General features: G+C 35.8%; 1 protein-coding gene across 1 annotated transcript; it reads left to right on the forward strand.

Moving 5' to 3' along the window:
- The first annotated feature begins 8,550 nt into the window (after positions 1–8,550).
- On the forward strand, positions 8,551–9,510 carry LOC123784848 (olfactory receptor 4K15-like). Its single transcript, XM_045786352.1, has one exon. It carries the CDS (start codon positions 8,554–8,556, stop codon positions 9,508–9,510), a length of 957 nt encoding a protein of 318 aa, XP_045642308.1. The 5' UTR covers positions 8,551–8,553.
- The last annotated feature ends 5,288 nt before the right edge of the window (positions 9,511–14,798 follow it).

The raw sequence follows: 14,798 nt of genomic DNA on the forward strand, positions 1-14,798 counted from the left end.
TACGACTCCCTACCTGCTCCATGGTAATTTTGTCAATTTTGTCAAGGTATCTGCTTTCTGTCTTAGAATATATATTTGTGAAGTCAGGAACTATTTCATCATATACCCTAATGCATTCCTACCTCCTAGTTTAGTAACTGGGAAATAGTGTTTAATAACTATTTGGTGAAGGAAAGCAGTACTATATTGTTAAGAAATTATTTCATATTAACCAGACATTTGACTTGAGAAACTTAAAATAAAACTACAAAACAAGCTATGTAATATGAAGAAGTTATAAAGACGGTTAAAGCAGAAATCTTTTTTTAAACTTAATTTAAACTTAAAAATATATATATACAAAAGATGAGGAAATGCTCATAAACTCCCCTCTATGCATTTATTACTCAGCTTCAACAGTTATCAACACATGTGTAATCACGTTTTCCCCATTCATCTAAGTAAAATTGCTACGTACAAGAGTCAATTGCATATATGATTTTCTAGCCATTGCTAAGTGCATTTCTATAATGATTGTTGCATTTTGCATTCCTATTTGCATATATAAGTCCCTCAAAGCCTTGTCAAGAGAGTACATTGTGAAATTTTGAATTTTTACCAATACGATATGTTAGAGATGGTATTTCAGTGTAGTTCTACTTTCATAACAGAAGTTCTTGAAATAAAAACAAAAAATGCAGTTACCAGTGAAACTAAAAATACAGTTCTTGGAAGGCAATAATAACAACAATAGGATCAGTGTTTATCAAAATAAAAAGGAACCATACAAGTAATCTTTGAAGATTAGAAAAATGACCTTAAGATTATATGTTGAGGAGATCAATTAAAGAATGCTATGTAAAAGCAAAAGACAACATATTCATCCAGAATAATTTATTTCCTAAGAAAGAATAAGTTGCCAAATTTGCCTAAAAAGAGGAAGATAACTGAAGTCAACAATAATTATAACACACATTGAAAAAGAACTTCAAGGAGACTTCCAGGTAAGATGGTAGAGTAGGAGGATCCTAGATTCACCTCATCCCACAGATACACCTAGATAATACCCACATCAGAGTAAACAAACCAGAAAACAACCTGACGAGTAGGAGAACTGACTCCCTATAGCTAAATGTAGAGAAGAAGCCAACTGAAGAGGGTAGGAAGGGCAGAGATCTTGTAGGGAGTCAAACTGACTCCTAGAACTGTCTGTGGGAAGGAGGGTCACCATGGGAACAAGATGAGAGAAGAGCAGACCCCACTCTCAGCACCCCAGGCACAGGAAAATCACACTGGAAAGACAAATCCCCAAAACATATGGCTATAAAAACCAAAGGGGCCTAACTTTGTAAGTTGTTACAGTCAGTGCAGCTTACCACTTGGAACATTAAAAATCACTATATAAAAAAAGAAAATTACAGGCCAATATCTCTGATGAACATAGGTGCAAAAGTCCTCAACAAAATATTGGCAAACCCAACCAACAATATATCAAAAAAACCATTCACTGCAAACAAGTGAGATTTATTCATGGGATGCAAGGATCATTTAATATTCACAAAACGATCAACGTGATACATCACATCAACAAGAGAATGGATGAAAACCATATGATCATTTCAATAGATGGAGAAAAAGCGTATGACAAAGTACAACATCCATTCATGATAAAAACCCTCAATAAAGTAGGTTTACAGGGAATATACCTCAACATAATAAAGGCCATATGAGAAATTCACAGCTAACATCGTACTCAATAGTAAAAAACTGTGCATTTCTCCCCCCCACCCCAAGATCAGGACAAACATATCCACTCTCACCAATTTTATTACACCTAGTACTGGAAGTCCTAGCCACAGCAATCAGACAAGGAAAAGAAATAAGACACATCCATATAGGTAAGAAAGAAAACTTTCACTATTTGCAGATGACATGCTACTATTTATAGAAAACCCAAAAGACTCCAACAAAAAACTACTAGAACTAATAAATGAATTCAGGAAAGTCACAGGCTATTGCATTTCTATACACAAATAATGAAGTAGCAGAAAAGAAATTAAAACACAATTCCATTTTCAATTGCACCAAAAAAAAAATTACATAGGAATAAACCTTTACCAAAGAGATGAAAAACCTGTTCTCTGAAAACTATAAAACATGGATGAAAGAAATTGAAGATGAAACAAATGGAGACAAACCATAAGAGACTCTTAATCATAGGAAACAAACCGAGGGTTACTGGAGGGGTGGTGGGTGGAGGGGTGGGGTAACTGGGTGATAGGCATCAAGGACAGCATGTGATGTGATGAGCACCAGATGTGATATACAACTGATGAACCACTGACCTCTACCTCTAAAACTAATAATAGTCCATATGTTAATTAATTGAATGTAAAAAAGAAACAAATGGAAAGCTCTTCCATGCTCACAGAGTATGAGAACAAATATTGTTAATATATCCATACCACCCAAAGCAATCTACAGATTTAATGCAATCCCCATCAAAATGCCAACAGCATTTTTCATAGAACTAGAACAAACAATCCTAATATTTCTATGAACCCACAAAAGACCCTGAATAGCAAGAGCAATCTTGAAAAAAGAAGAACAAAACTGGAGGAATCATAATCCCACATTTCACGATATACTACAAAGCTGTAGTAATCAAAACACTATGGTACTGGCACAAAACAGACATGTAGACCAATGGAACAGAACAGAGAGCCCAGAAAGAAATCCACGATATATGGTCAATTAACCTATGACAAAGGAGGCAAGAATACGCAGTGGGAAAAAGACAGTCTCTTCAGCAAATGGTGCTGGGAAAACTGGAGAGCTAGATGCAAACAAATGAAACTGGGCCACTTTCTCACACCATACACAAAAATAAGCTCAAATGGATTAAAGACCTAAATGTGAGACCTGAAACCATAAAAAGAAGAGAGCACAGGCAGTGATTTCTTGGACATTGGCTGTAACAGCAATATTCTAGATATGACTCCTGAGGCAATGGAAATTAAAATGAAACAAACTATTGGGGCTATATCCAAACAAAAATCTTCTGCAGAACAAAGGAAACAACCAATAAAACTAAAAGACTACCTACCGAATGGGAGAAGATACTTGCAAATGACATACCAGATAAAGGGTTAATATCCAAAATATATAAAAAACTTATAAAACTAATACCCCAAACCCCAAAAATCCAAAGAAAAAATAGGCAGGAGACATGAATAGACATTTCTCCAAAGAAAACATCCAGATGGACAACAGACATAAGAAAACATGCTCAACAACACTAATCATCAGGGAAATGCAAATCAAAACCACCATGAGCTATCACCTCACACCTGTCAGAATGGTTAAAATAAAAAGCACAAGAAACAGCTTTGGTGAGGATGTAGAGAAGAAGGAACTTCTTGTGCACTGTTGGTGAGAATACATATTGGTGCAGTCACCGGAAAATAGTAGGAAGTTCCCCCAAAATTAAAAATAGAATTACCGTAGATCCAGTAAATTCACTATTGGGTCTTTACCCAAGAATATGAAAACACTAATTTAAGCAAGTGGAAGTTCCCCTCCATACATGGCTTTTGTTATGTACATAATACAAAATAGAATCAAGGCTGAATAGCATGATTATGTGCAATACATAACTACATAACATCTGTACACATCAGCGGATCTGAGAACCAAGGCATGAAATTGAAAGCAAGACTGAATGCTTTAATATAAGTAAAAACCAGGATTGAACACTGCAATAAATCCGAAGTCCCTCCATGGACATACTTAACTATTTACAGCTAAAAACAGGCATTACAAGACCAATCTAACTATACTCATTGATATATAAAAAACACAAATTTCATACATCACATAAAGCTTCCATTAGAATGAAGTGATATTACCAGACAAGCATCAGTGAAGTATAATGCCTCTTCTAGTTGTCACTGCACAATGCTGTAGGTAATGCAGCCCACGCAATACACCCAACACCACCAGAGTCCTATACCCAAGTACAATTAATGTGTTAAAGAAGCCCTCTGCAAGTGGTACTGGATACCACTAAGAAATCTACTGCAGCCATGCTGGTTAGGATTTTCAATGCAGACAGGTACACTTACATTAAGAATTGAAGCATTTTAAAAAGCTTTAAATATTCTTTCTTGAACCAAAACATTCAACAATAGGTACGCATGAAAAATTAACTTCTCAGATATCTTTGCAATTTAAAATTCAGATGCATTTTATTCGGCAGAGCGGCTGTATGTAAAAAACAAGTGTAGTTTTAATTTCTTCTTATAAACAAATTAATCTGAGTGCAGTCCTATGCTACACATCATTTTTAGCAATGAGTAATAAAGACATAGTCTGGTAAGGCCAGCAAAATAAGCTTCAAAGGTATCTCAAGACCCTGTTGGCTTCATGGTTTTACTCACGATAACCAGTTGTGACATTTACCTGTCACAGAATGTCTTCTTTTACAGCTTGTAGAAGACCAATTAACCACACTTACATATGGCACCAAATACCAGTTTCATGGAAAGATATGATCCTCATTATAGCTTCCCTCCTACAAACAACATGCTGCAGAAATTAACACAGTGATATTTAACTATGGTACAACTAGAATGCCAGTCCTTTTCCAGCATACCATTTAAAAAAAAAAATACAGGCATATGACACTAGCCAAAGATTATATCTTGATTATATTCCCAAAAGGCAGATACACTGAAAACATGAAGAGATTTCAAGTATTATGTTTAGTACATGGGAACTAAATTTTGTCCCTATTATCTCCATATTTCAATTTATTGTGCAGATTTTCATAAAATTTTATTCAGAGGAGGACATATACATTTTATAGGGCTGTATCTATCTAATTCTGCCTGTAACAAACACCCAAACATCCTAAAATGCCAATTATAAGTAACCCTATAAGGTCACTAGGCACATTGAACTTTGTGTACAATGTCTTCTAATTCTTCTAGGAACAGAGATGACTAGGATATAAAAAGTACTTTTCTGAGTACTCCAACTTAATTTTATGAGTCTATCATTGTCTCAGTACCAAAACTGGATGTGGTAGCACAAACAACTCTAAAATACTACAGGCTAATTTCACTTGTAAAACTATATGCAAAAATCCTACATAAAATTAGCATATCAAATCCAGGATGATATTCTCATATAACATATTACAATTTAGTAGAATATATGCTAGGAACACAAATATATCCACAATGGATGCTCTATTAATGGTATTTAACAGTTAAGATTAAAAGAGGAATTCATTATCCATCCCCACTGTGCGGGATTAGATGTTCTCTGAATTTTTCCATTTTTCCCCACTAACGTAGGAGAATATCACTGAAGATTCAATTCTTTTTTTTTTTAATATTTTATTTATTTATTTGTCAGAGTAAGAGAGATGGGGGAGAGAGAGAAAGAGAGAGAGAGCGCAAGCTTGCACAAGCATGGGGAGCAGAGGGAGAAGCAGTGTCCCTACTGACCAAGGAGCACAACCCTGGACTCGACCTTGGGACCTAGGGATCATGACCTGATCCAAAGGCAGACACTCAACTGACTGAGCCAACCAGGTGTCCCTGAAGATTCCATTCTTGTTCAAGTATTTCAGAAACCCTGCATGTCAACATTTCCCTAAATCTATTAGAAACATAGTGCATGTAATTAGTAATAAGTAAGACACAGGGGAAATGCTTGGGGTGTTGCTGAGACAAAGGTAAAAGTAGTTTGACTCTCCAGCTTAAGCGATTTTCCCTGTTTGACAAGTCAGTGAGTATCTAATGACAAAAAAAATCTCCATGGGACACATCTATCCCCCCATAGTCCCAGTTCAATTCACAGTCTAGAATGAAGTAGAGAAACGGAAAAATGGACAAAGGGTGAAACAGAATGCTGAGGCTTGCCTAAGTCAATATTTACTATAGTTATATCTCAGCTCAGAAGCATGTATACATCCGATGTAGCTCTTTTATAAGAGAATTTGATTTGAAAGAAGCCAACACTTACTTCAATTTCCTTAAAAATCTTCAGATAGCTGAATCAGGTATGTTTATTTTATGTCAACCATTTGTTTCATCCATTTGCTTTAACTACAGAAAGAAACTTAGAGCAATGGCTTATGGTATTTGGACTTGAAGCTTTGAGAAAACTCTTTCGCCTCAACTGCAAAATATTTATGTCCACATTAGTCTGGTACATACAATTTGACTTGGCTGTGATAGAAAATGGTTTAAGGATCAATTTCTGTAATTTTGGTAACATTTGAGCTGGGGTTTTTTGTTTGTTTTTTGGGGGGTTTTTTTGTTCTTTTATTTTTTTGCTTCTAAGTTGTTTTTTTTTTCTTTTGAAAAGCTGAGTAGAAAAGACTCTACAAGAGCATACTAATATCATTTTATATTTATCATAGTTCATCCCAGCCCAGTCCAGCACCCAGACAAAACTGGCATTCAGAACAAGTTGCAGTGTCACTCTCTGCGAAGATTTCTGGCATTTTTCTTCTGCTTCCCACACCCCTTTATGTCTGATTCATTTTCACTGAAAGAAAGTTGTCACTCCATAGGTGACTAACCAAGTTAAAAGATATGGTCAAGAATAGTTTTACTCCCAATCCTTTCTTAAACCCATACTTCATCCTTCTGAATATAAATTCCCTTCCCCACAAGAGAATGCTCCAGGGAGGAAGCCCCTTCTCATTCTAAGTGATAACTATTGATCTACATATCCTTTGGAGCGGTTCCATTATAGTTACACTGCCAGAGTATTCATTATTCATTCACTTGATTGTTTTCCTTTTTCACTTGTTTTTGGGAGACTCTTTGTACAGCACCATACAGCAACAACCCAGTCAGCAAATACTACCAGGGAATAAAGTTTTCCAGGCTAATACATTTTAAACTAGAATTTATCCCTTTAAACAAAAAGCATTAACCATTTTGGAAAACAAAATATGTATCACCCTCCTACCTTTGTAAATAGAAAGGGCTATTATTATCAAGTGCATTTATGGTACATTTAGTAATATTTAATGGCGCTTTATATCAACTACTTAAACTAATTTCTCATTTTCCAATCTTGATAATTCTACTTGTCTATTTTAGGTTCCATTAGAGATTCTACTGTCAAGGGCTGTGGAAAGAGCTTTGAAGAACTGGGATGAGGTTCTGAAATTGTTATTTGCTGGTTGTACACTATTGAACATATTAGTTAACCTTTCCAACTCTCAATTTCCTTACACGAAAACTGGGGACAACAACCTCCTCCACACCAGATGGTTGTAAGAAGTTTAATGCTTACATACCGCATGCAAAAACACTTACAAACTAGTTTTTCTCACAGACATCATCCTTTTTCCTGTTTTTTTACAAAGACTGACACCACTTCTAATTGTCACAGAAAATGAAAAGTGAGAGTGTTCTTTCTTTAAAAAGTATAAACTAACTGCCTTCCTTTCAACTAAAAGATTCTTGTGTTTCTAAACACAATTTTTAAAATTGAATTCTAAAATCCTTATCTATCTCCTTGGAAGCTTTTTCTGCATTCTTCCAGAGAAACTGCAGACAGAACATAAGGAGAATCAATTACCTTACAATCTATGGCAAGTTGTTTACTATTTCAATTGTTATTGTTATTATCTGTTATTTATTACTTTGTATTGCTCATTATTTCAATTTTTGGCTAATGAGAAAGAATAGCGCAGCCAGATATTCTTCAAAGAATGTACCTTATTTCATGAAGTAAGAGATATCCTAATCAAAGTCTACAAATTCTATATCCTGGATATAATTTCTTCTTTTGGAAGCTTTCTTCATTGATAAATAACATGTTACAGTTGACCTTCAAATGACCTACTTTTCAACTACCTTAACTAAATGGGATCTTTACATTTCATTGCTATTATTACCTTATCTATCAATATTGTCTTCTGATGTACTAGCCATCTCTGTTTACTTATCTTCATATAGTACAATGTTCACTTCAAGGGACTTCAAGCCAAAACAGCCATCACAACTTCAGAGAAAATATGTATAAACACTTTTAATGGTGTAGTTCTGGAGGTCAAGTAGTAGAGAGAGGACAGAGGCAAAAGGAACCACAGTAGAAAACAGGGGAAAAGGTAAGTCAACGTAAACACGGTCTCTTGAGAATTCTCTAAGAACTGAAGCTGTTTGTTAGCAATCCCAAGTGGATAATGAACAGCAGCAGGGCAAGGAAGATAGTACAAGAATCTGGATACTTTAGCTTCTTCTCTTAATTGTGGTTTTCATAATATAAATCTGTCATTTACCATCAGATTTAACCCACAAATGTATAAAATGGAGTTGCTGAGGAGCTACATCTGCACCTCAGAGCTTTCCTTCATTGGTCGGACAAATGAGAGAAGAAATATTCGTCAAAATTACAGATACACCATTTCCTAACAGGACTAACTCTAAATCATTTTAAATTAATCTTGAGAAGAACTCTTCAGTTTTGTGGTCCACTTTTTTTGCTCTTAATAATAATCTATTAATGTTCTTTTTGTAGGTACTTCTCTTGTAGCCTGAGGCCATGGATCAAGGAAATTATTCTAGGGTGGCTGAGTTTGTCTTGTCGGGACTCTCTAGTTCCTGGGAACTCCAGTACTTCTTCTTTGTGTTGTTTAACTTCTTGTACATCACCATTGTGCTCGGCAACCTCCTCATTGTTCTCACTGTGATTTCTGACCCTGCCCTGCACACACCCATGTACATCATGCTTAGTAACCTTTCTGTTCTTGATGTGTTTCTAGCCACTTATGCAACCCCCAAGATGATTCATGATTTCCTTCATGAATCTAAGACCATCTCCTTTGAGGGCTGCATGGCCCAGATATTCTTGCTCCATGTCTTTGCTGGTGGTGAGATGGTACTTCTTGTAGCCATGGCTTATGACAGGTATGTAGCCATATGCAAACCTCTCCATTATACAACCATCATGAGCTTGTGCAGGTGTACAGGCCTGGTGGTAGGCTCTTGGGTCATTGGGATCATGCACTCCCTGAGCCAGTTAGCTTTCATTATAAACTTGCCTTTCTGTGGCCCAAATATAGTGGATAGTTATTACTGTGATCTTAGCTTGGTCATTAAACTTGCCTGCACAGATACTTATGTCCCTGAAGTCTTGATGCTTTTGGACAGTGGTCTCATGGGGGTGACTTCATTCTTACTCTTGCTGATCTCCTACACCATTATCCTAATCACTGTGCAACATCATTCCTCAGTGGGTATAGCCAAAGCCTGCAGCATTCTGGCTGCCCACATCACTGTAGTGACTCTCTTTTTTGGGCCCTGTATTTTCATTTATGCCTGGCCTTTCAGCAGCTTCCCAGTGAATAAAGTCCTCTCTGTGTTCTCTACGGTTTTTACACCTATATTGAACCCCATTATCTACACACTGAGAAACAAAGAGGTGAAATCAGCAATGCATAAACTGAAGACCAGGTATGTGAGTTCCAGGCTGCTCTCCCAGCTGTCTCTCACAAGATAGCTTTGTTGAACCGAGTAGACAAGAAGAAACTTCAGGAAACATAGACTTACTTTTTTCTTGTGGATCCAACATTTTAAAAAGTTACCTTATTTGTTTGAAATAATAAATGTATATTCCTTGTTATGTATTTGAAGTAAAGAAACCTCACATGATTATACAGTTCCTAAGCTAAGAAGTTGCTTATATTTGCTACCTAAAACCAGTAACAAGATGTTTCAAAAATTATTATATAATTTAAATTTTATGAAATTAATTTCATAAAAATTTAGTTGTATATCCATATTGGATAAAAAAAATAATGTTTCTTTCATGGTCTAAAATACTGCAAGTAATCTATGATTTAGTTCCAGTAGTAAAAACAATCCCATTAGTACTCCTGTTTTCACGCATTTAACATCAAAAAGTTTGTGCGATCCATCAAAAAATCCATTTAGCATGTAAAAAGGTAATACTTTCTAATCCACCTTTATCTTTTCTTTCTCACATACAGAACTTAAGAAGCTTCATACACATATTTTATAGCTTTATAATATCCCTTGATGTTAGTCTGGTACCACTTATTCTTTTATCATTTTATCGGTAAAAACCAAGATGACATCAAAAGATGACACACATGAAGCTTTAGACGTCAGGCAATAAGACCACCTAAAAATAGAACAAGACTCCCATCATCCATGCTCTGCATCAGGTATTTACCGGGCCCTGAATGGTGTTTGTACACTACTCCAAAGGGAGGGAAAGAAATGCAAAGGTAGTTACTTTGGAGCTCACTGAACATTATGATGCAGAAACACATTATGATGTTACCCCAGTGTTATGTACCATCCCAATTTCCTCCAAGATGGTCTCAGTCTAGAATGTCGGGTTCAGCTGATACAAAAAAAAAGGCTGCACAACATTTACTTTGTGGAGGTATGCTACTTATGCTACGCAGTCACTGTGATTGTGAACATAACTTGTCCCAAGAACCTGTCACAGTCATCTTGGAATTTTAGGTCGGGTGATTCATCAAGCCTATTCTTGTCCTGTTGCTTCCTTCTTGGTATCACCATTATGATCAAAGATTACCTGGACATCAATGACTGCTATAGATATGCCACATGCAGGTTTTTTTTGTTTGTTTGTTTTTGTTTGTTTGTTTTGTTTTTTTGGTCATAATGTGAGAACTATTTTAAGTCTATAACTCCACAGTGAGAAACAGTTATTAGAGTTATCTTGTGCTCTTCCTTTAAATCAGAGATTATCCTCAGTTCTTCTTGAGGCCTTAAGCCAATTATTCTGCTCATTTTCACAATACCAAGGTTTTTTTTACAAACACCCAAATCAGGATCATCCATACCAGGTCTGCATGCTTCAAGTAAAGTAGCAGGAACAACATGCATTATAAACTGAAACTTTCTGTTCAAAAAGAATAGGACAGGCTATGAGATCATTATACTAATCTGTACAAATTATTAGGTAAGCCATGAACCCATCATAGGAACTTGAATCAGATACACTGAATGCATATTCCAATGAATGTGCATTCCACTGGTTTTAGAAAAAACTTAAATCCCGGACTAGGAAGCTGGGCATGATATTTCAGAACCCTGTCTTTCAGAGTCTGAAGTATAACTCTTATTGTGAATAAGAAAAGTACAGCTGAGATGATCAGCAGCAGGGGGCAGCTCACCAGCACAGGTGGAGGAGGCCAAGGGGATAAAGGCAGCAGGAACACTGAGCCATGTCCCCACCCAGACTATACAGCTAGGTAACAACAGCAGACATAGGTGGCAATTGGCCTAGGACACCTCATTCTGCAGTAACACTAGAGTCAACTGTGGTCACCCAGGCTTTATATTATAACTATATTGATGTATTTCATACCTTATATCATAAACATTGTCTCCAATATTTAAAAGTCCTAATATATCTGATAAGATGTTAATATCCAAAATATATAAAGGACTTACACAACTCAAACACCAAAAAAAAAAACCAAAAAAACAGAACAACAACAACAACAAAAAACGAACAATCTGAAAAATGGGCAGAGGACCTGAACAGACATTTTACTAAAGAAGACACACAGATGGCCAACAGACACATGAAAAGATGCTCAATATCACTAATCATCAGGGAAATGAAAATCAAAACCACAATGAGAAATCACCTTACATCTGTCAGAGCGACAAACATCAAAAAGACAAGAAATGACAAGTGTTGACAAGGATGTGGATAAAAAGAAACCTTGGTGGAAATGTAAATTCAGGGACTATGGAAAACAATATGGAGGTTCCTGAAAACATAAAAATAGAAATACTATATGATCCAATAATTCTACTACTGGGTATTTACCCAAAGAATACAAAACCACTAATTTGAAAAGATATACGCACCCCTACATTAACTGCAGCATTATTTAAAATAGCCAAGATGTAGAAGCAACCCAAGTTTCCATTGATAGTTGATTGGATAAAGAAGATGTTGCATATATATAATGGAATATTGTTCAGCCATAAAAGAGATGAGATTTGGGGCACCCGGGTGGCTCAGTCAGTTAGGTGTCCCACTCTTGATTTCAGTTCAGGTCATGATTTCAGGGTCATGAGACTGAGCCTTGCATTGGGCTTGCACTGTGTGTGGAGCCTGCTCAAGATTCTTTCTCTCCCTTTCTCGCTGCTCCCCCGACCCCTGTGTGTCCTCTCTCTCTCTCAAAAAAAAAGAGAGAGAGAGAGAGAGAGAAATATGAGATTTTTGCCATTTTTGCCATTTGTGACAACACGGATGGAGCTAGAGGGTATAACGCTAAGTGAAAAAAAGTTGGAGAGAGAAAAACAAACACCATACAGTTTCACTTCTATGTGGAATCTAAAAACAAATGAATAGAGAAAGAAAGAGTAGAATCAGACCTATAAATATAAAAACTGATGGTTGCCAGAGACAGGGGGTGGGGCTTGAGCAAAGTAGTTGAAGGGGAATGAGAGATAAAAGCTTCCAGTTATAGAATGAGTGAGTCACAGAAAGAAAAGGTACAGCATAGGGAATATAGTCAATGGTATCATAATAGTGTTGCATAGTAAGCATGTAGCTGCCATGTAGCATTACCTGCAGAGTTGTAAAAAATGCAAATAATGAATCACTGAACACTAAAAACTAATGATGTACCAAATGTTGGCTAACTGAACATAATAAATAAAAAAATACAAACAAAAACAGGTAATGGATTCCTGTAGTATAATTTAAATGACCAGTCCTTTGCTGTTGTATATCGAGGGCTCCATTTTTGTTAACCATATCCACACTCCAATAAACACGTTTGACTTATAAAATGTGTCAGAAAAAAACTGTCAATATATGTTGCACAAAATCATAGTGTGGCTCAGTTTGGGTTGCATAATTAGAGGAAACTATTTGTGAATTTTGATTTTATATATTATTCAGTTTCTTCACTTCTAGAATATGGGAATCTATTGAGGTCTGATTTTCTTTTCCAGAAAAACATTTAATTTTCCGTGGATGTACTTTTCTAATATAGTATGTTTTTTATTACATTATTTACCCATTCTGAGAACTGAACAGGATGAAAAAGTAAGGATTTAACTATAATGGAAAAGCCATTAATTGTTCATACTGTATTTTACATTTATTAACTTGAAAATATATTCAATGGATTCTGTGTGTCAAACACAAGTTAGGACCATGATTTATACAGCAAATGTCCAAAGGAGCGCTCAGACTATGGAAGTATATTTTCCTTATCAACTTTCTTCAAATAAATGGAAGATTTTAATTCAAATTATATATGTTAAATACCTACTTAGTTACTTTAGGGCACTGACAATGATAAGTTTTAAATTAATTACACTTCTCATATAGAAGAACCAGTCTTAGAGTAGTTTCCTAGAATAAATTTTAAAATGTACAATTACTGATTACATCATGACACATCTGGGCATGTGTTTAAAACTTCTTTTGTCTTTCTTTATGCCACCATAATTTGATGTTTCCTTCATATAAAAGATTTTTTTTTCAGCATCTCCATAACATTCCCTGTCTTGTGCATTTTGAAGTGCAAGTGTCCTATGGTGTTCCAACTAAGATGAAAAAATCAGCGCAATGTACTACGACATCCTTACATGTTACAAAACAAAACAAAAAAAAAAACCCAAATGATATTCTTAAATTCATCTTTTCTCTTTCATATCTTCAAGGTTTCGACTATTTCTCCCTCTCTTTTGTGTAATCAATTTTACTTTCCTTTTTGGTGTTTTTTTTTTAACCTTTTACAGTTAATTTTTTTAAATAAAAAGAAACAGGAAAAAAACAAAATTCTTTTGTCCTCAATTCTTCTTCTAGCTCTAGATCCTTTTCTCATAATCCTTGTTCATAAGATATGTATGGGGAAACCTCTGAACACTTGTTCATACTGTCACCAATAGTTCGCTTCTTTTTCTTTCTTGTGCCCACTCCAGTAAGGCTTTTATCTCCATAATCTACTCATATTGCTTCTTTCAAGGTTACTAGTGACCTCTTTACTGCTCAATCCAGAGATCATTTCCCAATCCTCATCCTACATTTGATCAGTTGTACAATTTTTGATACAGCTGATCACACTCTCCCTCCTGAAACCCTGTTCATTTGGCTTTTAGAACACGATGCTCTTCTGGCTTCCTTCATATATTTTTGGAGGTGCGTTCTGAATCTCTTTTGGGGTTCTTCCTCCTTTCTCTGACCTCTTAGATTACCCCAGGGCTCATTCCTTGAGACTCTACCATCTGTCTTTCTCCACTCGTCAGCTCATTTAACCTCAAGGCTTTAAAAACTACATGGTCATGAGACATAGCTTTGCATTTTTAACTGGACCTCTCCTTCAATTTCCAGACTTCAATATCCAGCCTCACTTGGACATCTATCACCTGTCTCAAATTTAATATGTCTAAAACTGAATTCCTGATAATCTCTCAAACACCTGTTCCTCCAGGTTCATGGAGAAATCCATCCCAGTAAATGGAACCTTCATCTTTCCAATTGATCAGTCCAAAGGCTTTGGAATTATCCTCCCACACTGTCTCTTACCTCTTGTTATAGGTCAGCAAATTTACAGAGTCTATTTTCAAAATATTCTCAGAATCTGACTACTTCTTGCAACCTCTAACCTCTGCTGCTACCACCTGATCCAAGTCATGATCATTTGCTTGGATTATTACAAGCACTCATTCCTAGTAAGTTTCTATGCTTCCATACTTTTCAGTCTATTCTAATATGGCAGTTAAAGTAATCCTAATACAATCTGTCATATCATGTCA

The sequence above is a fragment of the Ursus americanus genome, chromosome 4 (assembly GCF_024610735.1).
Source record: "Ursus americanus isolate L20-20 chromosome 4, mUrsAme1.1.p, whole genome shotgun sequence".
Taxonomy (NCBI): Eukaryota; Metazoa; Chordata; class Mammalia; order Carnivora; family Ursidae; genus Ursus; species Ursus americanus.